The sequence below is a fragment of the Vidua chalybeata genome, chromosome 8, assembly GCF_026979565.1.
Source record: "Vidua chalybeata isolate OUT-0048 chromosome 8, bVidCha1 merged haplotype, whole genome shotgun sequence".
NCBI classification, from domain to species: Eukaryota; Metazoa; Chordata; class Aves; order Passeriformes; family Viduidae; genus Vidua; species Vidua chalybeata.
The window spans coordinates 24,147,734-24,173,120 of record NC_071537.1 but is presented as its reverse complement, the minus strand read 5'-3'; the positions used below and the strand labels follow the sequence as shown (position 1 = coordinate 24,173,120).

General features: G+C 40.8%; 1 protein-coding gene across 1 annotated transcript in view; it reads right to left on the bottom strand.

The window, feature by feature from the left end:
- The window catches only part of ZMIZ1 (zinc finger MIZ-type containing 1), a 287,515-nt gene that overhangs the window by 32,001 nt on the left and 230,127 nt on the right, over positions 1-25,387 (bottom strand). The window contains exons 6-9 of the mRNA XM_053948519.1: positions 19,464-19,608; positions 4,259-4,373; positions 1,821-2,038; positions 174-372 (exon numbers count right to left, since the gene is read on the bottom strand). Of these exons, the coding sequence (XP_053804494.1) occupies positions 174-372; positions 1,821-2,038; positions 4,259-4,373; positions 19,464-19,608 (677 nt within the window). The remainder of the gene's footprint in view (positions 1-173; positions 373-1,820; positions 2,039-4,258; positions 4,374-19,463; positions 19,609-25,387) is intronic.

The window sequence follows — 25,387 nt, the reverse complement described above, 5'->3', positions numbered from 1 at the left end:
AGTTTCTCATAAGCATTTCCAACCATGCTCATGCACCAAAAAAAAAAAAAAAAAAGAAAAAAAGAAAAAAAATACAGTAGGCACCCTAACGAAGACAACAGTGAGAAGGACAGCCAATTCCCTGTAATGATCCAGATCAGGCAGGTATGAAGACATAAGGGTTATTCTCTTACCGGTCCATACTGGTTCATGTCCTTATTCTGTGTTTCCTGAAGGGCTGCCACAGTGGCTGTAGCTGTAGCTGTTGCTGTAGCAGCTGCAGCTGCAACTGCAGCAGCGGCAGCAGCTGCAGCTGGCTGGGTGAAATCCGCTGGTGGCCTCGTGTGGGGGGGAATCCCCATTCCTGCAGGGGTATTTGGGCCTCCAGGGTAACTAACAGGGAAGAAGAGAAAGGAGGAGAGAATTAAGATGTGCCTGGTGGATTTTGTTTTGAATATTGGTGTGATCCTCACCTGGAACTGTTCCAAAAGCATGTATCAATGACTAATGAAAGCCAGCAGGCCAGGTAATTAGGTGTGTACAGGAGATATGGATTGCATCTACAGGTTACACCTGCTGCCCAGGTACAACAGTCATAGGGCTGCCACTGGGACTGCAAAGCATTGCCAGCAGTCATTCTGGGGGCAATGAACTTCTTTGCAGCTCTGTAGCTTCCTGCAAAGCAGAGCTGAACTCCTGAAAGTAAATGCTCTGTTCCTCAGTAGCGTGGGGGCAAATGCACAGGAGCAGGAACAGCGAACTTCCTCCAAGACAGCACATTAATCTGCCTCGGTGGTGAATTATGGCAAGTGTTCAAGATATCATAAAAGCATTTCTCCCTGAACCTTAGCAGAAAGGCCAGGAGAGACCCAATGCAATCGACTCCACTGGATCCCACACTGTGTGCTCTGCAGTTCCTGCCCATCTCTTCTATTGATCCTAACAAACCAAGCTAAGCCAAACCATGCCTTTCCCACTTCAAGTTATCAAATATCTTTATCAATATGGGCCAATATTCTGTGCCCATTTTAGAAATGCTAATACAAAGCTGAAGAAACTTTTTGGCTTGTTCAAGGTCACTCAGTAGATCAGTGGCAGAGATGAAGGAAGAGATAAACTCTGTCTCTGAGTTCCAAGCTTATATTCTTCACACTAGACTGCCTATGCTAACAGCAGCAGTCTCTTCAGCAGCCTTTGCACTGGGACCATAAATAGTGGTTTCAGTTAACTGCCCTCACCATCCCTGCTTATGAAGTATAGACACAGAAAGTCAACATGTAACTAATGCCAGGCTATTACTTTTGGATTATATGACTAATGCAGCATTTATTTCCTCCAAATAAATACACAACACGACCATCTTTTTTAACAAACATCTTCATTACCAATTCTTTTCAAATTCCTGCTGTGGAGTAAGTCTTTGGGCTAAAATATTCTGTTGCATAGGAAACTACTCTGCCCAATACTCAAGCTTACTCCTCCATATGCACGTAGAAATTATACCATCAATACCTTTCACATCTTGGCCTTATTAAATGTTAATCATTCCTAAGCCTGTGGTCTGTTTAACAATCTCTCTTAATTAAAACTTTATTTTGGGGGTTTATTAGAGCTAATTGATTGACCTAAGCCATTTCCATTTACTGTGATGAATCTCTTTGCAGTTTAGGTAGCCGATTTCCAAAGCTGTAAAAGCAGTGTGTGCTTCAGTTAACCAGCAAAAAATAGACTACCGAGACTTTATATAATTAAAATAAGCCCATGACACTTCTGCCAGGTCACTAAAATAAGCTTTATCAAGTATCTACATCCATTTTCCACCTCAGAGAAGTAAATCTTACCTGCCACCAAAACCTCCACTTCCAGGATAATTGGGTCGCCCATACATGCCCTGCTGTATGTATGGCTGAGTGGAGCCTGCCTTGGCTGAAAATTGCTGCTGCTGTCCAGCAAACTGAGGGGAATTGATTCCAGGGTTGCTGGTTGTCATCCCAGAAGCCATGGGATTTCCTGCTGGGTTCATAGGGTTGTTAGCATTTGCCATTGGATTTCCCAGCACCTGCAAGAAGGAGCATGAGAGTAAGGGGCTGTACTTGGAACTACTTCAAGCAAATTAAGTTGATTTGCTGCAGTCATTAAATTGAAACATAACCACCTGTACTCTGAACTCTAATGAGCACAGACCTCATTGACCTCTAGGCACACATTCCTGGTGATTTCTACTTTTGCCATTTTCAAACAAACAGGAGATTTTCAACTAGATGGAACCCAAATTAATATGCTTATTAAAAAAGTTTATGAGAAAGACCTGCTACAACCATGCAATGGTCATTCATCTGACTACAAGAAAGGACATAGCTTTTTTTGGGGGGGCAGGGGGTGTGAGGAGGTGAGAGCTTTTTTGTCTGTTTATGTGGGTTGGTTTGTTTTTTTTTTTTATGCAGGACTTTGAAGTAATTTGGAAGCAGTCAGTCCCACTGGCACAATGCAAAGGCTACTACAGATAGAAAAACTGTGAAAGAACATATTTCAGTAGTTTAACTTATTCTTGACTCTTTAAATAGTGTACAAAAGTCTATTGATTGTTTTTATTGCTTCTTATAAAGGAGTCCTCTGTTCTCTGTATAAAAAGACTTGTTTTGCTTGCTTAAAGGACTTTTTTTCCAAATTGCTATGATTTACGTGGAGATGTTAAGTGTGGCTATCCATGGATCACCTGCATAAGATTTCCTGAAAAGTTTCCTACTTGGGGAGAAACTCCATGGTCATGGTTTTTGCAGAAGACTAACTCAACAGCTTCAGGCATTTGAGGAAAGGAATTGGTGAGCCCAGCTCATTCCTTTCCCCCGAAGAGCACGAAGATGTACATGAAATCCTGACATTCATTTCATTCTGCTCTGAATAGCTATAACCAAGCTTCATGTTCCAAAGTTTCACTGCTCCCTTGCAGTGACTCTGAAGAAGCATTTTCTTTCTTCATGCAAGAGATTTTTTCCTTCTATTGCACATTCCTCTGAAGTACCATGAAGAGTTCAAGTAACATTACAGTACTCTTATGACAGACAAAACTCTGAGTATTTTTATATCTTTCCTTTTGTCTTTTTAAGTGTAAAAGAAACTATATTTTCATTTTCTGGCCAATACATAGACCAACATGTTTACTCAGGTATTTCTCTCCCAGATGGGATACCTTTTCTTTTAAAGTGTTAAAGAAATGAACAATAATAAAACTTGTTGTAGATCCTGTAACTGTTTCCTCTTCTTGTTTCATTGAAGAAAGATTTTGCCATAACAATAACTGCCATATGAGTATCTATATGACTTGGCCTCTGAATAATTTCTTTTTCAAATGGCTGATTCCATTAGTTTTGTTTTCAATTTTCTTACCAAAATTAAAATAATAACAAGAAAAATCCTCAGAAAATTTTGTATGGGATCTAACACCACATAGTTTGAAAGAAGTAGAAAAGACAGGTTAGATTTATGTACCATTTGTACTCATTAAAGATGGTGATGTTTTTTGAGCTTTTCACCTATGGTGTAAGCAAAGGCCAGACTGCCTGCATGCTTAATTTGTACCACATCCCTGGGAGTGCACATTATTGCAAATAATTGGTAACTTCTTCATAAAAGCTGCTTTTTGTATAGTATAATCCAATATACAAACACAGAAGGAGAAGAGAGTTAAGAGTGGAGAGAACCAAATGAAAATCCAGGAAGTATGGCTCTCACCTGGGAGCCAAGAGCTCATGTTTGTGCTGCAGTGTATGTTGAAATATTTTTGCAAAGTTAGACAGCGCTAACAGGAGAGACTGGAAAGAACACAGCCTAAAATTGGTAGTTAGTAGCTCAGTGTGGGGTAGACTTGGTACTGAATTTCACCAGCCCACAAGTACAACACAACCCCAGGTAAAATCAGCAACTATCATTGGGTGAATCTAGCTAAAATTTTTAAGAGAACACATTCAATCTGCATTCCCAGGAGGTTTGGGATTACCCCAATCCCATGCTTTTAGTGTTGAAACCACACAGTGTAAAATATGAGGTAAATCCAAGCCTGACATTTGCATGCAGCCAAAAGAGTGACTGACTCAAGCTCTCAGACACCTCTTGTTCAATGCCACCAAAGAGGACATGACTGGGAAAATAATGCATCGTATACAACAGAGAAGAGAGAGCTGCTACTGATCCCAAGAGGTTTTTCCAAAATACCTTCCATTTTACAAACATTAGCAGAAATGCATATCTAGAGGGAAGGAGGCATAAAAACGAAGCTTACCTGGCTTTGAGAGGTGTTAGTCACACCCCATACTGTGGTGACCACTGACAAAGAGCCTGGAGGCTGGTTGGTATTTTGTTGCCAGGGAACAGAATCATAAGGGAAAGACCCATCACTGCAAAAACAAACGTTCAGGAGGGTGAGATTTCAGAAGTTTAAACTGTGGCAAATTGCTGGTGGTGACAAAGGAATTAACGCCTGACATTACCTTAATTCTCCACTCTTCCTCCACTATTAGCTTAGTATTCTCAGAGGCATGACGTTTCTTTAATAGCAATGTGATTGAACCAAACCACATAGAATGAATGAATTCCTTAACTATAGTGAAGCATAGGGCTTTTACCATAAAAAGGTCTGTTAGCAGTGGAAGTCCAAGTAAATTCAGGGGCAGAGTTTCAAACAAGGACACTAAGTTACTCAGAAGCATGTATTTTTTTTGCAATTCATCTCAAACTCTTCAACAATCACTGCTTCAGCTACCTTATATCAATTCAATTAGATTTTGAGACCAGACTGCAGCTTCACTGTCTGCAGTGGGTCCCCAAATGGCCAGAAAAGCCTTTAAAGCAATAGCAGTTCAACATCATTTTGAAAAGTAAATTGAAATTCAGATAGTGTTCTCCCACCCGATGGATAAGCTGCATGCCAAAAACGGTATTAGCTAATCAGCATTCCAGAAAATCAACTGCAGATATACAACACATCTTTCAGATAAATATGTGGATGAGAGGATTGGGTTTTTCCATTAGCTCTGTCCACAGATACAAGCAAACATTTCTTACAGTTCTTTTCATACAAAAGCATTGGTGGTTTCAGAATGAGCCCAGGATAGGTACGTACTTAGCGTAATTAATGAAATGTCTTAAATCCAGTGAAAGTAACTATCAATCCTATGACCATAAAATACATTCCACTTGAAATTTACTCATTCTTGTACTATTAACTTGTAAATTAGATTTCAATTTGCATATATATACACATACACTCAGGTGATCCTTCCTGGTCTAGATATTTATGTATCAATACCATTTAACAGACACACATTGCTCTTTCATTTTCAAACAACATTGATTTGTATCTTATATCAAGAACTGCATTTTTGTCTTGACTACCAGCTATCACCAAAAATTCTATCCAGGGCTAACTTGCCTAAAGAACCTCTACAGGCTCTACATGCACTCTGTCAATGTGCTTCAAAGCCTGCTCACTCTGCCGTGACCCCAGACAGTGCTCCAGGCTTGGACCACTCCTTCCTTTTGTGCTGTGAGCCAGAATCAAGGACTACCTCTGTGTTCATTCTTTAGTCTGCTCATAACGCCAAGTGTGAATCATTTAAGAACAGGAATTGCTCTGCGCAAAGCGTGTGTGTGTGTGTGATAAAAACTGCCTCTGTCCCAAGTAACAAAGTAATAACAACAGCAGCAACTGTGTAAATGAAGCAGTGAATACGTTTCACAAACAGCTAGGAAATTTCAAACAAATTCCACAATGCTCTGCCAACACACCAGCAATGTATTAGAACGTAGCTGTGAATTTGAACTGACCTATTTGCTTCAAAGTACCCATATTCAATCAAGCAATAAAATCACACAAAAATTCAAATGAATGAATAATTTCCCCTAACAGATAATTAGAGAAAATTAATGGTAATCTCTGTAAGATGCCTGACAATGTCATGTGTACATTGACAGCATCCATATAAACCAGTGTGTGAATAAGGGCATACTGAACACCTTGCAACCACTAAGTCCTGCTAGCCCATGTTTCTTTAAAATATTTTCTCTTAGAATCTTGCCCCTCTCACTCAGAGGCTCAGACAATGGCTTCAGTGACTAATATTTGCAAGTGACGCAATGCAAGTCCCTCCACCAGCATGGAGACAAATGATGACTAACCCAGAATTTGTGACTGCTATTAAGATTTCCTCTTTTATCCTGCTCTGAATGATGCCTCCTACTTTACTTCCTTCTCTGACTGTTTCTGATGATGTCTGCTGTGTGATTTGTTTGGATATTTATGGCACATATGAGTGTTCATGCACTTCAATGACTACAAAGAAGCTCTCTCCATGACATAAGCAGTGAAAGGACTCACTACAGACATTCCTCTCTATTCCCCACTGATGTGCTGTGGACAGGTAATAAAACCTGAGGAGCAAGGCAAATATTTTGCAAGTGTATGAGTAAATAAGAAGGGTAATGACAGGCAGGAATCAAACCACAGAGTCACTAAAGATTCTTCTAATGCAAATATGCCGTACAGTTTGTAAACACACTCCAACTTTGAGCAAGCAATGCTTCAGCCTGCTGTTAAGAAGTTGTAATTATTACTTCACTTTTTTTGCCTCCTAAGCGTATTTCTCTTACCTGTTCCTCTCCTTTACAGTATGCAGAAGGGATTTCATATATCATTCCTCCATAGTTTTCAGTGGTAGAGTCAGATCATTTGTTCAGTGGAAGGCTACACTGGGTTCTCAAACACTATATAATCACTTCATCCGAATTATAAATACAGAGTAAGTCACTCCATTTTTACTGTATTACAGTTAAAATGGGTGACACCTCAAGAAACTGTATTACTGACAAATAATAAAGCCTCCAGCACCACACAAAAAAAGCCAGAAAAAGAGACCAGCTATAGATTTGTTGAGAAATATTCATTGTGCACATTGAACCACATGACTACCACATTATCCAACACAGGACCTAGTGTTAAATCTCAAACATTATTAATAACAAAAATTATAGTATCACTGAAATAGTGATAGATGTGCCTTGCAGAACATGAACTTAAACAGCCTAATATACACTCATTGTCCTAAACCTCATCCCTCAAGTTTCACCTTAGTCACCCCATGAGAAATCGAAGGCAATCTCATGGTTTGCATTCCCCAGCATTTACTCTGGCCCATCACCAATTACACGCATGTCTGAGTACAGCTTTTGCCATACTTGATAAAATACCCACCCTTTCTCCATCACATGAAGACTTCCTTGGTTTCAAGCAGTAAGAGATGCTGAAACTCATGCCATTCAGCTAGAGGATTACTTGTCCCTCCACTCTGCTCTTTCAACTTCCATTTCTGTCCTTAAAACTACCCAAAGGAATATTCCCACCATCAAAGGAAAATCCATGTAAGTACCGTAATGAAACGTGACCAATCCAATTCTCATTTGCAAAGAGCAGTGGTTTTCCCCTGTTATTATCTAGAGCTGTGAATTATCCTGAAATCCCTTTCTTAAAACTTGAAAATGGCAGCCAATAAAGAAAGAAGCTTCAACCTCTTCAGCCAAAGCGAAATGCTGCCCATGACATTGTTCCTGTTGAACTGTACAAGGGTAATTAAGTCTCTCACTGCACCCTGGAGGGCAGTGAGTCAGTTTGGACTCAGCTGGAGCCCACTAAAAGAGTATTGACTAAATTTACAATACTGCTAATGAACCTATACATACTACTGGTCAGCATTAAAGGCCAAACAGCAGAGGAAGCAGAGAGGAAGAGATGGAGGGAAATTACTTTAAAAAGTAATGTTTTGCTACTCTGAAGTAGCAAATGTACTGAACCCACCAGTAATATAACACTCATGTTGAAGATGTACATTGGTGGTTAGGTCTAAAAAGCTTCTCTTCATCCCAGTACTAGGCAGATACCCAGTGTCTAGGAAAAGTTACAGACTTCATGTCACACAGAAACTGATAGTTAATTATAATAAAAATTGCTTAATAACTAGTGACTTTTGTGGAATAAATTAATACAAGTGAATTACTGTAGTTTATACATTATTTGTGGCATTATTTGCTGTGTTTTAAATATGTTCATGTTGTCACTAAAGCAATTGTATATGTATCTGATACCCTGTTTACATGTCTTCATTCCTTGAGGAAGGAAAGATTCAGATGGTTTAGTGAAGCATGCATCCCTAGAGCACTGGCACCTTACATATTGTGGAGGAGAGTGAAAACTGGAATTACACATTCCTGGTGATTTTCCACATCGCTTGTTGAGAGGGCCAGGTGTCTAAAACACTACCTTCATATACCTCTGTTTCAAACACTGTAAATCTACCAACTACTGCACCAGATGCTGACTTTCCAAAAAAGCCTTTTCAGTCCAGCCACTGACAATCAAGTTTCCCACAACTGTGCCTTCAATGGCTACTTTCTATTGCTTCCCCTCAAGCCAGTTTTGCGGGGGTCTCTAACATCTCTGAAGCGAAATCATCCCACCTGAAAGGTAACTGACACACACAGAATTCACACAAACCTTTAAATCTACCAACTCTATCCTAACTTTCTCAGTTGACACCAAGATGAGCAGGTAATTGCCACTGGAACACTGACTGTCATTTCTCCCACATCTTTTGTCACCCATGGACTCCTTGAGAGAAGAGCATCTCATGACAAGGTGTCAGGTGACAGAGAATGACAGAGGCCAAACATGTCTTTGCAATAACACATGGCCAAAAATCAGAACAGGCAAAATACAACCCTAAACTGGGGCTGCTGATCTGTTCCTGCCTGATGACACCTTGCTCTGCCTCCGGGCAGATGTGTGCTCAGGGTGCTCAGCACCCCTTGCCTGTATTCTTGGTTGGAGCCTCTAGGTGACACTACTTTAATATAAACAAAACCATAACAATTTCCAAACAAGGCTCCTTGCTCCCCTCTTTCCGCCCTACAACCTGATGCATCTGCAGTGGAAAAATATCACAAATCCCACAGTCAGAACAGGCAAGAAAGCCTCAGATAATTGAAGCACCAAGACATGAGTTTCATGTCTGGGTTGTCTCACACGTTAGACAGCTCAGCTTCTTTCATTCTGGTTTAGTATTTTTTTTTTCAATTTAGATTTCTTGAGAGAACACCACTCATGTAGCTTTATTTATTAATATGGATTCAATTTGCAAGCCTTCTTGATTAGGGCACCACCATGAACCTAACACTAGAAACTGGGAGAAAAGATTGGGGAAAAAAGTAGCTTAAGTCCTTTCTGAAGCATTTCAGTATTTCATACCAAAAGGGCAGCTCAAATTTAATATTTGCACTACACCAGGTAAATCTAATGACTCAATAAGCTAGGAATCTCTAACAACCTGTTCAGAAATTACAAATCAAATGTATTTTTTTTCCTTTTGGTCAAAATTCCACTGAAAATATCCCTGGCCTTGAGTATTAACTTGAGAACACCCCACTGTGATAACAGAAACCCAGAATTTGTTTTCACTTACTGCCAATCAAAAACATTTTGGAGATGTGCTTTTATTTTCTTTGTGAAAACCACTAGATATTTAGAAGGAAACAACTGACTTGTCATTTTTCATTGAGATTCTTCTCCAAAGTAACAAAGCCAGCACCTCCCCACCTGACATACATGCACCATCTTCATGCACTTACAGTGCTTGGCCAACATGTTTCAACTTGAACACCTCACATTAGTTTATAGTCTAGGTGCCAGTTACTATAAACACATTACTATTCAAAAACACAAATCACAAAATTTAACCAACATATCCTCTGACCTTTTGTGCCATGTTTTCTGTAGGCCCTGTTAACTACTCTAACAATTTGTTGTCTGTTCACACAGAGGAACGTGCAGAGCCAGGAGACACCGATGTGGAAAGAACATGAAGACCACTTACAGTCAGCAAGGATATATGATGACATATTGCAAAGGAAGCAAAGAGTAAGTACCTCTGAACATCACACATGATGTACAGAACCAAACTAAAAGCTGATGTTGTGTGCAGGTACCCTAAACTTTTTACTCTCGAGATGAGGAAAGCAAGAGGGTGGTGTAGTCAGTCTGTACACTAATAACTGACTTCAGATAGCTAGCAAGAACTAGCTTTTGATCCATGCCATCTATGTGATTCACACGTTCCAGAAATACATTCCTCTATTTTGCATTATTATCTGAAGATGTTTAAATTGTATTGGCATAAATTAAGGCACCATCCTGCATTTCACTAAGCAAACACCTAAAACACAATCCCATCCAAACCACTGGATGTTTTTATATAATGTTAAAATAAAAAAAAGCCAATTTGGAAGTATTCTACAAGACCTTATTTCCCTGTGCTTCTTAATGATGTGACCACTGACATCCAGATTTTACAAAGAAAATACACAGTTCCAAAAAATATCCCATCGTGATTTCTCAAATCTGTTGATTCCCTCCACTCTTTTCAACTAGATGAGTATGTTCTCTAACTCTTTAACTTCTCCCAACTCTAAATGCACAACAGATCCATGCCTAGTCCTTGCCTACCAAGAAAGAATTAACTCAAGTGTTGTTTCAGTACTGGATGTTGCCTGTACCATGAAAAGGAAGACTGAAAGCAGTTAGAAATTTCATAATTCACTGTAAAAAGAAGGAGACTGTTTTCTGGCAAACTGTATGAGAACACAGAAGCACTCTGAACCCCTTCTAGGTGAGCAGATGCAGGTGAAGCAGTCAAAAGGTGAAGGCAACAAGCCATTTATCAGCTCAGTGGTTTGGATGGCACCTGCTGCTAGCAGGTGGCTATCACCCCTGCCTGTGCTCTTTTAAATATCCACATACACATTTATAATAACCATTCATGCAGCCACACACATATGCACAATACAGGCGTTTGCGTGGAGACTGAGACAGCAAAACCGAGCTGGCAGTTCAGCAGGTGATACAAAGTACCTCTGGAAGCTGAAAGCCCTTAACTTTTTCTTTATGTTTGTGACAAGGCCTGTGAGGCCTGCATGACTTATGACTGCACAAGGCGGGAATGCTGCCTTCCATTTCACACTGGGTCACTACAGATCGGGCTGTGACACGCTCGCTGCTGCGCTTCCTGGTGCCTTACTCTACACTCAGTGTCATCACTTAGAGCCATGCCTGCAAGTCTCATGCTGCTCAGCAAGAGTTACTGCATCTGATTTTAACCCCTGAAATTAGAAAAATGCATTAGGCCAAATAATTAGATGAATACTTAAGCTTTTGAACCTGCAAAAACCCACATCTCCCCTGCATGCACACACAGTCCTGCTTCACTACAGATTTCATATATGTCCACGCACGTGTGTGCACACACAAAGATACAGAGATAACGTTTAACACAACTTATTTCTGTCCATGTGGAATAAACGATCACAGCTATGCAGGTAAGAAACAAAAATGCTACTGAGACTCACTCCTGCCTCTAAGAAGCAGAAGGGGTTACATTGTCTGACATGGGGACTACAGCATCCATCTGATAAAAGGAAAAAAGATTAAACCATCACACCCAGCTCTATTGTCACACAAGTAGACCATGCAATGCATTACTACAGCCCAGATCACAGTTACAAAATCCACCGGTAACAGCCCTGCTATTAACATGCCACCTGTTACCTTTTTCAAAATGCTGAAATTATCTTATGATCATTTTCAGCTTGACAAATGCAGTTTAATCTTTATTGCATCTCACAGCACAGATCTGCTTCATCCATGTCTTATTTATCTCACGTGTGTCGGAATGCAACCCCGAGCCCTCAGTCCCCCCCTGCCACCAGGCATTCCTTCTGCTCTGCTTTATCAATATACCTGGGTTTCCATATCCGACTGCTCCTTTACAATAAAAAACACACCCACCCAGTATTCTACCATTGCCTGTTGCCTTGGTAATCCAAATGCCTGGGTACTCGCTGATTATCGGCGAATGAGACTCGCATTGTTCACACCGCAGCGCGTCTGCTATGTTAATGTGAGATAATGGCAGCCAGAAGACTCCTTTTGTTCCCAGCTTTGCTGTTTATTCATAGTGCCTGGAGGTCAGCGACTGCTACAACAACCGGGGAAGGAACCGCTGAGAGCGTGAGCAGATTCCACTTCTGCTTTTGCCTCTGAGACAGGGGGAAACACGAGCAGCCCCGCACAGCGAGAAGGGCACCGGGAGCTCTGCAGTCTGACTCACGCAAGGTGTAGCAGGCGGCTCGGAGGAAGATGTGATGGACTTGCACTTCCGAGATTTTAGATGAAGCTGATTTACGCTCCCCGACAACAGAAAAAAACCGCTTTCTTCGAGAGGCACGGCGGGAAGGGAGGGAGAGAGGGAGGAGGGGGCAGCACAGCACCGCCGCAACTTACGGGAAGCGAGCCGGGCTGGGGGCTCCGGGGCTGGCCGGGGAGCAGGGACAGCCCTGCCGAACCCCTGCGGGCAGCGGCCCAGCCGGGGGCGGCAGCGGCCGGGCTGGGACCGGCGGGCCGGGGGGAGCGCCCGGAGCGCGGCGGGCGGGGACGGAGCGGCCGGGCCGGGGCAGGGCAGGGCCGGGGCAGCCCGGGCCAGTGACCTGGCCGGGGAGGGACAGCGGAGGGTCTGAGGTCTGAGAAGCGTCTCCCCGAGCCGTCTCCGCGCTCTGCCTGCCTGTCAGGGTAGTTCGGGAATGCTGTTGGTGACACAGGGACACACACGGGCAAGCAAACAGTCACATCGCATCTCCCCTGACGCGTTAAGTGGGAACTGAGAGCACGAACAGGCTGTAGCACCTTCCCCGCATTCCCAGCCTGGTGGAGACGAGGACATTCAAGACGGTGCCCCGGCTGGTGCGCTGCTCCTTAGCCCCGACCAGCCCTTTCATGGGGAGAAACCACCGAATCCTGCTAAAGGCACTGCCAGTATCTAATTAATGTCACCGACCCATCTGCCCAGGTTGCTGATGCACTCTGTCTGCCGAGCAGGCTTTGTTGTCACATCTAGTGAAAACCAGCCAGGAGTGTCTTAGCTCGAATTGCTAACCTTTTTTTTTTTTTTTTTTTTTTTTAGGGAAACCATTAGAAAAGCCCTCCACCACTGAAAATAGTGATGACTATTTCCTTTTCTTCTCGCTGCGATTCTGAGAGATTTGAGAATCCAAGTGTACGGGAGTAGCAGGAATACAATTGACAAAATTGAGCACCGGGAATTCACTCATTTTGTAATCTATTTACAGAGAAATCCTGTGGAGGGTGACATTTTCATGTAAGTCATTGTATAGCAGACACATGTAAAGAAAAGGCATCAAGAAACGTATCAAGTCTTAGACAAAATATACATCTGTGATCCTGCTGCCAGATTATCAAAAAATGTCCAAAAATCCTTTAAAAAGACAAGGTATTTGCCGTAATTTCTGTCAGTAATTTTTATGTGCCAGACTGTAAGCTCCCTCCCTGCTTAGAAGCCATGTCACCTCCTGGCAGGCAGGCTGGAGCGCGATGCTCACAGCGTGGGTACCCAGAAAACAGCTACTCACACTGAACTACCCTGTGCTGAACCACGGGCTGGCCCTCCCCCAGCCCTTCTGCGCCTGCAAAGGACTGCTAAACCTCTCCGGTGCACCTGATGCTGTGCAGGTTTAAGGGCACTGACTTGGTTCTGATGTTCCCTATCCAAAGGTGTTCAATCCAGACTCCCAATGATTTCAATTAGTTTTGCAACAAAGGGCTAGGCAAAGTATAGCTTTCAGTGTCACCACACGCTTATCGTGCTGACAGTCAAAATGGTTAAAAACCAGGGGTGCTGCCACAGTTAAATGATTTTTAACCCTACTGCCACCAGAAATCAGTTGGTTTCATTGAGAACAAGTGACAGAAGGTCCCTTTCCAATATGCTTGAAGAGGAAAATCATGCATGCTCAGCACCTGCTTTTGAGAGCAGACCTCATGCAAAGAACCATGATACCCCTCTGATAATCACTAAACGTAAATCATAACTGACCAGACATTTTCAGGAATTAGTTGTTCAATATGGCCCAAACATGACAATGATACCTGTCTATTCAAAGCTGTTGCCATATTTTAAAAACTAACATAGACAGCACAAAGCCTGAAAAGATCAGATTTTGCCTCAGTCAGCAGACACACCTTAAATAATATCTGCCTAGTGTTTACTTATAAAAATATCAGCTGACACTTTCTAATTAAAAAAAAAATCACAAACTAAAACCATAAGATGATAACATCTACAGGGAAAAGAAAGAGCATATAGCCACTTACACATACTTATCAGAAAAAAAACCCCACAAAATTATAATAGTCCTGCTACATATTAGTTTTATTACAACAGCACTTACATTGATGCATCAATTAATAGAGAAGACCTGTTTTCACATCTGTGCAAGGCACTGTATACACAAGAAAAGATGATCCTTATCCTATACCTTTTACCAAACGTGTAAAGAATACATATTTGAAAACAAGTTACCCATTATTGTTTCCTGATACAACTGACCACAAACTTATCTAAGACAAAATGCAGATTTTTCACATTAAAATAGTCAATATTTAATTATTAACAGCTAATGGTTATATGGTTATACACTTATCAGTTTTCAAGGAGAAGGTACTCATAATTTTCTTTTAGCTTCAACAGGTTCAAGGTTTTCTTCCACCTCTTCCCCATTAAGTGTATGTGATAAAATTAGTATCAGTAGTTTCACTTAGAGGATGAGATGGACAAACAACTCTTGGGACAATACTTTGGAGCAATTAGTAATTAGTTTTATCTTTGGAATGCTTAGAGCATAAGCAGACTATTCTGAAGAAATTTTCTGGGGTTTTTTTAAGAAATAACACTTCTGCAGAAACATTTCTTGATTCTGAATTCTTCCCTATTTTTCTCCAAGAAATATTAATATTTCCTGACAGAAAGGAAACCAGAAAAAATAGCAAAGCTACTTTTGCAGAATCAGAAGTAATACAGGTTTCTTTGATGGGTAGGGTATATTCTTTTATATTAGGATTTACCATCTGTTCAGTCCCTAATTATATTTATTTCACAGCTCCACAACCAGAAAGATGAAAAGGCTGTGAAACAATTTTATGTTTTACCTCAAGACGTATAAATTCTTTTGCAAAGTTTGTGCCTGCATACCAGAGCCACATGACATAATGGAGCAACCCCTACTTCAAACTGATGTATAAATCATGCACGCTGTGCTTGTTTTCATAGAAGTGTATGTGTGGCACCTGACCTCATCCAGACATTTTTGAAGTGTTGGTCACTGTTGGTCAAAACAGCCTATGATGCAAAATTGAAAAGGTAGCAGCCTTTACAGAATTTCTGACACTGTTTGTACTTGCATGTTATAACCAGTTCACTTCTGATTGTTAACAATCCAAGAGCCAGTCCTTACCACTCCCTAAAAATTTAGATAGAATTACCATTCTTTTCCAAGAGCTTCTATGAAAGTTTGAAAGTTGAGCTCTTAGTCAAGTTTAAATTGGAAGAAAAAAAGGACAAAACAAGCATCAAAAGCAAACACTCTTGTAAAACAACTCTAGCCAGTAAAAATATTTATGATTGCCTGAACATAAAACATTAACGGTAATAAATAACACATCTACTGTATAATTGAATTAATGCTTCATTTCATCTACTGTTCAATTTTCTCTAAACCTTTGGCACTAAGTAATTTGTGATAAAAATAACATTATCTTCATATTTTTCATCAAGCATGACTGCCCTATAGAGGCATTACCACCCATTGGTCACTAACTGTGAGACAGCTGGCAATTAATACATAAGACCAAAATTTGGAGCAAGAGTGAAGACAGTAAGAACTCCACAGATGCTCATGACAACACACTAAACTGCAACTAACAGCTGTCTATTTCTAGGTGGTTTTATTGACAAATAAGCTTTATTACAAGCTGTGCAAGAAATGAGAAGCCCCCCAGAGCTTGCCTGAGTCAGACTGACCTGAAAATGAACTAGGGTGCAATTCCTGCTGGGATTGATTGGAACTGTACCCATTTCAACCAAGATTCAATTTGATACACATGTAGAGGTCCACCACTTAATGCAATAAAGTGTAAAGTAGGAACTTCATCAAAACATTGGAAGGTGTATAATGACAATCATTTGTACTTATATAGCACCGTTTGCCAAAGACCTTAAATTAATTAAAAAATCAGCCACCTTGAGTAGTATCTGTTACCACAGACAGTTTGTCATATTGGAAAACTACAACACAAAAATAATTACCCTGCAAGCTAGAAAGCATGAAATTTCACTCCGTGCAGAAGGGCTAGCCCGAAGACTAACAGCTCTCCTTAAGTTCCCCATAAATCCATTAAGTAGGGCCTTAATTACAAGTTATACACGATTAAGGAGGTGGATAGGTCCTACACTGCTCCTTCAATACAGGAGTAAAGTTCACTCACATGAATCAATAAAAAGGTCTAAGGCAAAAATAAAATCTCACATTCAAGTTTGAGCTGACTATTGGACTGCAAAGACTTGAAACACCCCTAAGATTGGGAGGTTTTTTTGACAACCCAGTGCTCATTCTGTTCACAAAACACAGGAGTTTGCAGTCCAACCAACTGCCCTACATTAGACAGTAGGTATTTAGCTGATTTTTTTTCTATATGCAACACTTGATTATTCTGTTAATGAAAAACTAAATTTAGAAAGAAATTAGCACAACACAGTCCCTACTCTGAAAGCATTTGTTGCATTTCTGCACCTTTTTGTATGGCTTACATTCTAATCTCTGTAAGTGCATTTAACCAACAGTAACACTATGAAAACCCTCCTTGATCAGTCTACTTCAGTTTTTTCTCATAGCTCGATTAACTTTTAAAAATCAAAGATTGTCCTTAAAAACAGGCCAGACCTGAATTACTTCTACTGTAAGTGCCCACAGTTTATTAAATATGAATACTTAGATTTAGAGTCTTGTGACACATTATTGAGTCAGAATTTATTTTAAATCGCTGAGCCCTGTTTCAACTTTGAGACTAAGCAGCTGTGTTTCTGTAGTGCCAGCTACATCAGGATTCTAGTCCCCTGACTAGAGCTCTGGGTAATTTTGTTGCTAGTAAAAGGAGCAGCAGAAAAAGCTCTGTGTGGAGTATTCAAGATCATCTGATGATGGGGAAAGATTTAATTGTGTGTCTATTGACAATCAGCAGCTCACATATATCTACAATGCCTTTGTTAAGTAAGGTTCTTGCATATGCTCTTGGTTGTTCTAATTTAATATCTAGTTCTTTTACAAAACCTAAAGTAGCTGGCTACATTAATTGTTTCAGGAAATACAAAGCATACTTTTTTTTTTTTTGTTTGAATTAACAGAAAAGTCTTGTGGATTAGAGATAAGATACTGTGAACTTTAATGCTAAGCTTTTGACCCAAATGTAATCTAATGCAAATACAAATGGTGCTTCATCAACAGCTTCATCACTGATTGTAGTTAATACTGAACTTAATGGCTTTTCATCTTTTGTTTAATTAAAACAAATAGAGAACTCAATTCTTCTTCACCCCATACTTCACCACTGTTTTATAGACTGATTACAAAGCATGCATGAAAATAAACAGTTCCAGGTGGAAAAAGAAGTTGGAGAGCCACGGGATGTCTCATTCTAATGTACCACCTGAGAGATTTTGAGCAGTTACAGTTAAATTACAGACAACAGCACATGCCAAAGCAGTGATGCAAGTATTCCAAATCCCAAAGTGCCTGCTGCAGCTATTGTATATAAGAAGTTATGCCACAGAAATTCTTTTTCTAGAGGGGTATCTCATAGGTAAAGAGCAGTAATTTAGAAATTGCTCCCAGTGTCTTCCCCAGTAGAGCATTTCAAGGGCAATACTCCAGAGAAATATGCAGGAACTGCCTAATACTGAGCTGGCTGCTCTACTACAGGCAGAATATTGGATAACTCAGTACTGCTGGAAATGCTGCCATTTAGGTTTAGTAGAAGAAAGTATTTCTTTTTTGACGTGTGACAGTTTCAGGGGAAAATTGCCACGAAAGAAGTGAGTTGTACCTATCTTATCTATTATCTAGTAATGTAGCACACAGTCCCTGTGAGATAGTCTTACTTTATAGACTCTAGAGGAACAGAGGCTAAAAGGTCAAATGAGAATCAGGCATCTAAAAACTACAAAACTACACCTAAGAGAGCACATACACTGCACTACATTCTCTGCAGATTGGCTACTAATTCCACTTTGTCTTCTGAAAAGCTTCTCCCAAGTGTAAAATTCTTTTAAAACATTGTTTTCTTTGTTTTTTTTAGGGTTTTTTTTTGTTTTTTTTTGTTTTGTTTTTTTTTTTGTTGAGTGTGTTTACAATCAGTCATTTCATAAGCAACTAAAAAAGAGGAAATCTAAGTACTCTGAAAAGCCAGTGATGATATATTAATTATACTTCAAAAAAAAGGACTTTATTTATTCTTTAAAAAAAAGGACTTCATTTATTCTCAAGGGCCAAAATAAAAGGCATAGGTTTTCCCATAAATGCAACAAAAATAATGAAAAACTATCCAACCCAAACCCCAAAAGTTGTTTTCAGACAAACTTGCATATGCAAATGCACTGGTACAAAGATTTCCCCAAGTTCTATTCTAACACAAAAGTTCAAGTTAGTTAAGCTATCACAGAGCTTAGGTACAAGGAATTTAGACTCATTACACTTTCATAGTCCTTTACTAACAAAAAAACTCTACACTAAAATAAATGTATACTATTTGTGATTTCTTTAATGTGATGCTGAGGCCTTCGAAAGCCTTCAAAAAAAAACAACTCCCAGAAACATAAAGCACAGAATGAATGCTCAATCCTGTCTACACTTTATCTCCAGAGTTTGCTTTGACCTAGGTTGTGCAGACAAGAAATACAAATAGTGCTCCTCTACATAATTTGGTAATCAAAGGGTTCACATCATCTTCTTACAGTGTCCTTTAATGCCCATGCTTTCTCTAAATTAACACAAGTGCTGTATGATCCTCACCTGATACAAGACTGTACAGGATATCCTCTGATCCATGGCTACACCCACAGCACAATTGCTTTGCATGCAATACATTTCCAATGGTGGTTAAAACACAGAACATCAGTGAAATGTTTTCAACGTCAAGAAAAGCCGGTTGTATTTAAATAAACATCAGGCAAGTGTCTGATGAGAGACACAACGTACAAGTTTATCTCTAGGGCATAACTTGAAGCTTGAAAGCACACCCACTTGATCTGAGCACAGATTTGAAGATGGAAGTGTCACTTCACTATGCATGGGGCAATAGCAAAGAGAAAATCTGAGTTTCTTTAGTGCTTGCTGTAATTACAGGTACCCTGCTGTCCATAGTGCTGGGCAGTGCATGAAACAGTGTCGCTCCCCCCAGCAATGGCAACGTGCATTTCAAGGAGCAGATCTGCCACACAACACGCTGCCCAGACTGCACTGCTGTGGGCTGGGCCCAGACTCACCTGTGAGAGAGGGTGGGTTTCATGGAGCTCATAGAGTTCATGGGGGGTTGCATGGGGAGCTTCCCAGGAGGATCGTTCTGCCGGCTTTTCTGGTGGCGAAGCAGCAAGAGCCGTCCCAGCTCCTCACACCACGATGACAGCAGTGCTGTGCAAACAGAAGAAATGACAGTGAGCACACATCTGAGGAACCAGCACAGCCCAGTGCAGGTGCAAGCCACTGTAACAGGAGTCATGAGCTAGACAAACAGCATGAGTGCAAAGCTTGTCCATGAACCACCACTCACACTTTTATCCTATCAAACTGAGTCTGTAATTGCCCTACACTATCATTAGAACATTTTTACCCAAGTTATAAACATTCTGCATAGCCCAGGAGGCACAAGAGAACTTGTCTGAGCAACACAGAGATTAAGAATGGATGAAGCAAAAGGACATGGGATAGCTGTTACAAGTAAGATGCAGAATAATTCATCTCACACTAACAGAAACATAACAAAAACATAGAGAAGACATCATTTACAGAGGGGAGCAAAGAAAAAAGATCTCTTTTCTGTTCAGCTGGTTTTGTTCATAAGATTAATTGGAGAGAAACCCATGTGCACAAATTAATTTCCAAAACTGCTATGAGCTACCAGTCTTGAATAGATAAACAGGAGAATGATGTATAGATACAAAGTTAGGCACTTAAATCTATATCTGACCCAGCACAACCCCTAAATGTGTATTTCCATTATGTGCCTAATCTTGTAGTCAATGAGGGTAATTCTGTGCTTACAGGAAAATTACGCTTATGAACTATGAAGATGCAGAGATTTCTTAGAGGGAAGAAGAGCTTGCAACTCCTTCTAAAGACATGAAAGGGGTCATTATTCCTGAAAATGTGACCTCTCCCTTATGCACCCACACTCAGAAAAGACCAGGTCCTGTTATAGAAACTAACCTCTCTGCAGTAGTGCCCAGAAAGTGACTGCAAGTGAAACCTGGCTCCCATGAGTGCACCCAGCCAAGACACCCCAGCAAAGCCTCCAGCAACATTGACCCGAGCCTTAAAGCTGCCTATTTGATTCCAGCATCAGAAGTGGCTCTGGTAAAAAGTCAGCCAGGTATGAGAACACAGTGAGGAGTTTAACTGGAACAAAGTGCAGACTAATTGAAAAATCCTGCAGTGGAAAGAAATCAACTTCTCAAGTGGAAGTGCTTGGAGTTTTTTCTTCTTTAAAGGGTGCTTTACAAAAACCCTCTGAACAAAAAAATGCTTCATGTTTAATTTTTAACTAAGTGCCTTCCTGAGGTGTTGCAAACTGAACACAAATCAATGGATTATACAGGTGGGTGAGAGCCAGAAGACTACTGAAAACCCTAGCTGCCATAGCGGTTTAGGGCAGTAAGAACTCTAGATGTAATTTCAGGCTTGCTCGTTTAAAAGAGACAAGTACAGAATCCTCTAAAATTGAGGTTCCTGTTTTCATGTCTTAATTTTCTAATGGTTGTCTTTTCATCAAACAACAATCATAAGCAGTAGCTAACTATCATTTCAGGGTACACCATCTTCTTTTCCTAGCAGCTACTCACATGTATGGTTACACAGAACAAATTCCAAAGAGACTAACTGTAAAGTCATATTTGTGGGGCAGAACAAGGAACCTGCTTTACCAAAACCATGCACAAGTATGGTTTTTCAGTACAAGAAATAATTGGATTTTCTCAAGTTAAATGGCCACACAAGAAAAATATTTATCGCCTGGGCCACTGCTGTGAATTAATCACACATTTGCACAAAGAAGGGGCAGTAATTTTATTGCATTTGGACAAAGAAGAGGTAGCAATTTTATTGCATTTATCAAGCAGAAGGTCAAGAGCAGTGTTTAGGGAGGCATTTTAGAGCTCTGCTGTGACAAAAGGGGACATCGCTTCTTTATGCAACTAAATATGGTCACTCGGAAACTGTCAGCCTCACACGTAGCCTACAAAAAGCATTCCCTCAAGCTCTGTGAAATGTTCCAGCAACGAGTGTCAGTCTAAGCTGCTTCTCTATTAGCCAAGGAATCTGTCAACAAGCATTTGATCAAATTATACTCACCTTTTATCCCTGGCATATCATTACTAATGTGCCAGTGACAAAGGCCCCCCTCCCCCTTTCCAGCCGCCTGGAGATACAAATTCCTGCCTCACAGGGTTTCCTCCCTTGCCCACAGCCACTTGAGCTGGGAAACACGAACAAAGTGTTCTGCTGAACACTTAACGCAGCCATCACGGAGTAATAGTGGATGAGTAATAGTGGATGCTGAGCACTTTCACAGCCCAGTGTAATTACTACAGAATCATCCATCTTAGATGAGGCTATGATGGGAGAAGGGAGTTGCTCCTTCTGCACACCTATGTGCACTTGACAAGTAAGATAAAAAGCAACAACCCAATGGATCTGAGGGCATGAATCTGCAAACAAAAGCCAAACCTGCTTGGAAAAAAAAAAGCAGTGTAAGTCCTGGAAAAAGAATATGCCAATGAGAGCATTGCTTTGGTGAGGTGAAGATAAGAAAACATCTTAATGAGTTGTTATTATTACCAATATCCAGTACAAAGATTTATAAAGGGGAAAGTGTAAACCATCAAAGAACAAAGAGGTCCTCAAGATAAGCTGGATGGTTTTATTTTACAGGTTATCTGGAGAGGACTCATGTTTTTAGAAACTAAGAGACTGCAGGTAAAAATTTACTAGCAAATTTACTCATTCCTATCACAGCACTCGTTATGGTTCAACCTTTCCTCCCTCGGGACATTTCAACTCATGTACCATGTATAATAATCACTCTCTTCCCTATGTTGGTACTTGTACACGGAATGAAAACAAAGCTGCTAGTAGCCACCTTCGGAGTTACCAGCTCCCCTCTGACCTGCTCTGTCCTCCCTCTAAAGGAGTCTGTTTCCTTCTGCTGGCACACACGGGGCAGCCTCCCATCTCTCCTGCCCCATCCACCTTCACTGCTCTGCTCCCTGCTCGGTAAGATGAACATATACCCTGCCAACACACATCTGGTACAGCTGGCTTCTGGAGAACATCACTTCCTGGGCTATTCAAGCAAGATAAAACAAACTCAAAATGAATTTACAGATTACACTATTCATCTTTAGTGTACTTAGTTACTGCTTTTTATGCTGACAGTATTAGGCGTATCTCAACTCATTTACACTCAAAGCACGAGAATTTCAGTATCATACTATAATGAACAGATAAAGCAGCAAGCACAAAGGACAGCTACAGATGGTGCCAACAGTCAGTCTCACCCTCTCATAGCACAGCCAAGCAGCTGCTTTTTCTCCCCCTCCGCCCCTCCTCCTTGTACAACAGGAGCACAGATTTTGCAGATGGACCATCCACACCGTCTCTCGCAGCCCCTTGCTGCGGCAGCTTAATGATCAGATTTAAATCGTGCTCCTCTGCTGCATTGCTACAATGTCCCTTGCATACAATGATGTGCCTTTCCTGCTTAACTTGAACTCAACTGTTGCAATGAGAGGAAAGGAAGAATCCTTACATGCACACACAGCCCCCAAGAAGCCCTGCACACAGCCCAGGTATAAAATACAACCTGGTTAATACACCAAATTTGACATTTTTTTTCAACCCCTGTTCAGTCATAGAGGGCTCTGCTAGCTCATGCAGAAAGATACAGAATAACAGCAATCAAATAACGTACTGACAGTTTAAGTGTATTCACACATTTATTTGGCTTAAAGGGACACTCTCTGGGATGATTGGTGCAATATTTGACCTACTTTTCTCCATCTGCAAAACCTGTATCATTCTTAATGGGATTGCGTTTCACTTTTAGCACTGATCTATTTCCACAGGAATAAATCAATACCGATTTGTTAATGACAACTGCGTTAAGAAAGCAACACAGACACGAGCAGCCTCAGCTTTCACATTTGTGAAAAGCAGAAATACAGATTTAAAAATAAGAGAATTTTCAATTACAACTAGCCCAAGGGGTTTCCCTAAGGATGCAAGAGAAAAAAAAATCAGTTCAGAGATATTCAGCTTGCTGCTACCCAGTGCCATCTTTGTTTTTCTATTCTGTGAAGAGGACCAGACATCACAAGAGTGTGTCTCAGCACAGAATGTGACTGACCTCTCCTTAAAATACTCATAAATACTCCCACGCACCCAAAGTTGGCAACACTTTATGTCCTTCTGGATGTGTCCAATAGTTTTAAATTCTTTCATTGAAAAAAAATCATAAGACATGGTAATGTATCCACATTGGGATCCTGGGGACAAGGAGGGGAAAGAAGGCTGGAAGGCATTTTTTTTCTCCCAGTCAGCCCAAGTCACATTTTAAGCATTTCTCTGCAACCACAGAGCTAAGCCTTGCTTGAAAGAGAAAGGAAGCAATTGTTATTTAATCCCCTGCCTCTAGGAGCCAAGTCTTTAAGAACATGCCAAATATCACAAGATTTGCGACACAATTATTAGGACCGGCCACATCCCCTGGTACTGTTCCTTTCCTGTAAGGGCCCTTTTGTGCCGAAAACCTGCCAGGCAGTACAGAAAGAAAGGCCTCCACTGCTTGCTCCGTGGCACCTTTCCATCCCTCACCCAGCAGGAGCATCACAACTGCTTTGTAAGTGCTGGGGCCCTTCCATTAGGAAAATCAAGGAGCTTGAGCTGGGTGAAGCCACAGATCATGTCCAGGCTGCTTGCCCCACGTATTACTTCTTGACAACAAATGATGCTGGCATACCTGTAAATATTACATGATGGATGCTGATAAAGCAGGGTCAAATGTCATTTTATAGCCATAGCACAGAAGATTGGTACAGCCCATTACAACCCTTTTTGGGCCAGGGACCAGAAAAAGTAAAGAAACCAGGGTGTGCAGTCAAAGCTCCCCCACGGAGGCACTGCTGCATTTCACCAGCTGCACCCAGCCCGGCCCTGGGAGCTGCAATCTCTGGCACTGCAAAGTGCCACAGTAAGCACCTCAGAGTGCAGGCGCTGCAGGTCCCTAGAAAGCAAAATACAGGGAAGCAGAGTGCTAATCTATTTACCCATTATGATACCCTAGTATTAGTTACAGCTTATCACCTCAGTAAATCGCTGCCTCTTGTTAGGGAACGTGCTTAAAGGTGCAGCAAACTGTTATTTACAGGCAGACACTATATTTACAGCCACAAAGACAGGTGAGGAGGGGATAGGACAACAGCTCAGTAATTTCAATGCCTTCTGCTTCCCGGGAGACTGCTGGAAGAGCACAATAGGATTACTGCTTCCTTGCTGCAGTTAAGCTGCAGTAGATAGTTCAATAGGCACACTGGCAGATCCGTATTTCTTATTCGCTGCAATGAAAATATTAGGAAAAAAGGAGGAGTTTGATTTGGAGAACTATCTGTTCGGCACCATCTCACTAGATTGGTTTCATGTCTCAGAAGGAAATGCATTTGGCTGAAAAGATATTTACAGCATAAGTAAGAAAACACATAATTTTTCACCAATCATATCCATTAATTTTATATTGCTTTTAGAAACAAGTTTGTAATTTTTTACATGGAGAATTCCAGATAAGGAGAATACAGAGCTACTGAGTGCTTTCTGCTCTCTCCTCTACAGACTGCAATCTAAATACAGTTTTTATAAAGCATCCAGTGAGGTAATTTGGTGGGGAGGAAAGGGAAGCAGCAATGAGATGTGAATTAGAGACGTGGAAATAACTATTGCTTTGGTTATTTAAAGGAGTTATTCTTTCTATATAGAAAAGTGGAGACTATATCACGTTTGGAAAAATACACTGAAAATGTTAACAATATAAAGCTGAATGTACTGACAGTATTAGAAAAATAAGGTCAATTGCATTAAAAGGATGGAATCTTTGCAGTTTTGTGAAACTGGAAATCAGATGTTTTCCATGTGTTTTAAAAGCCAA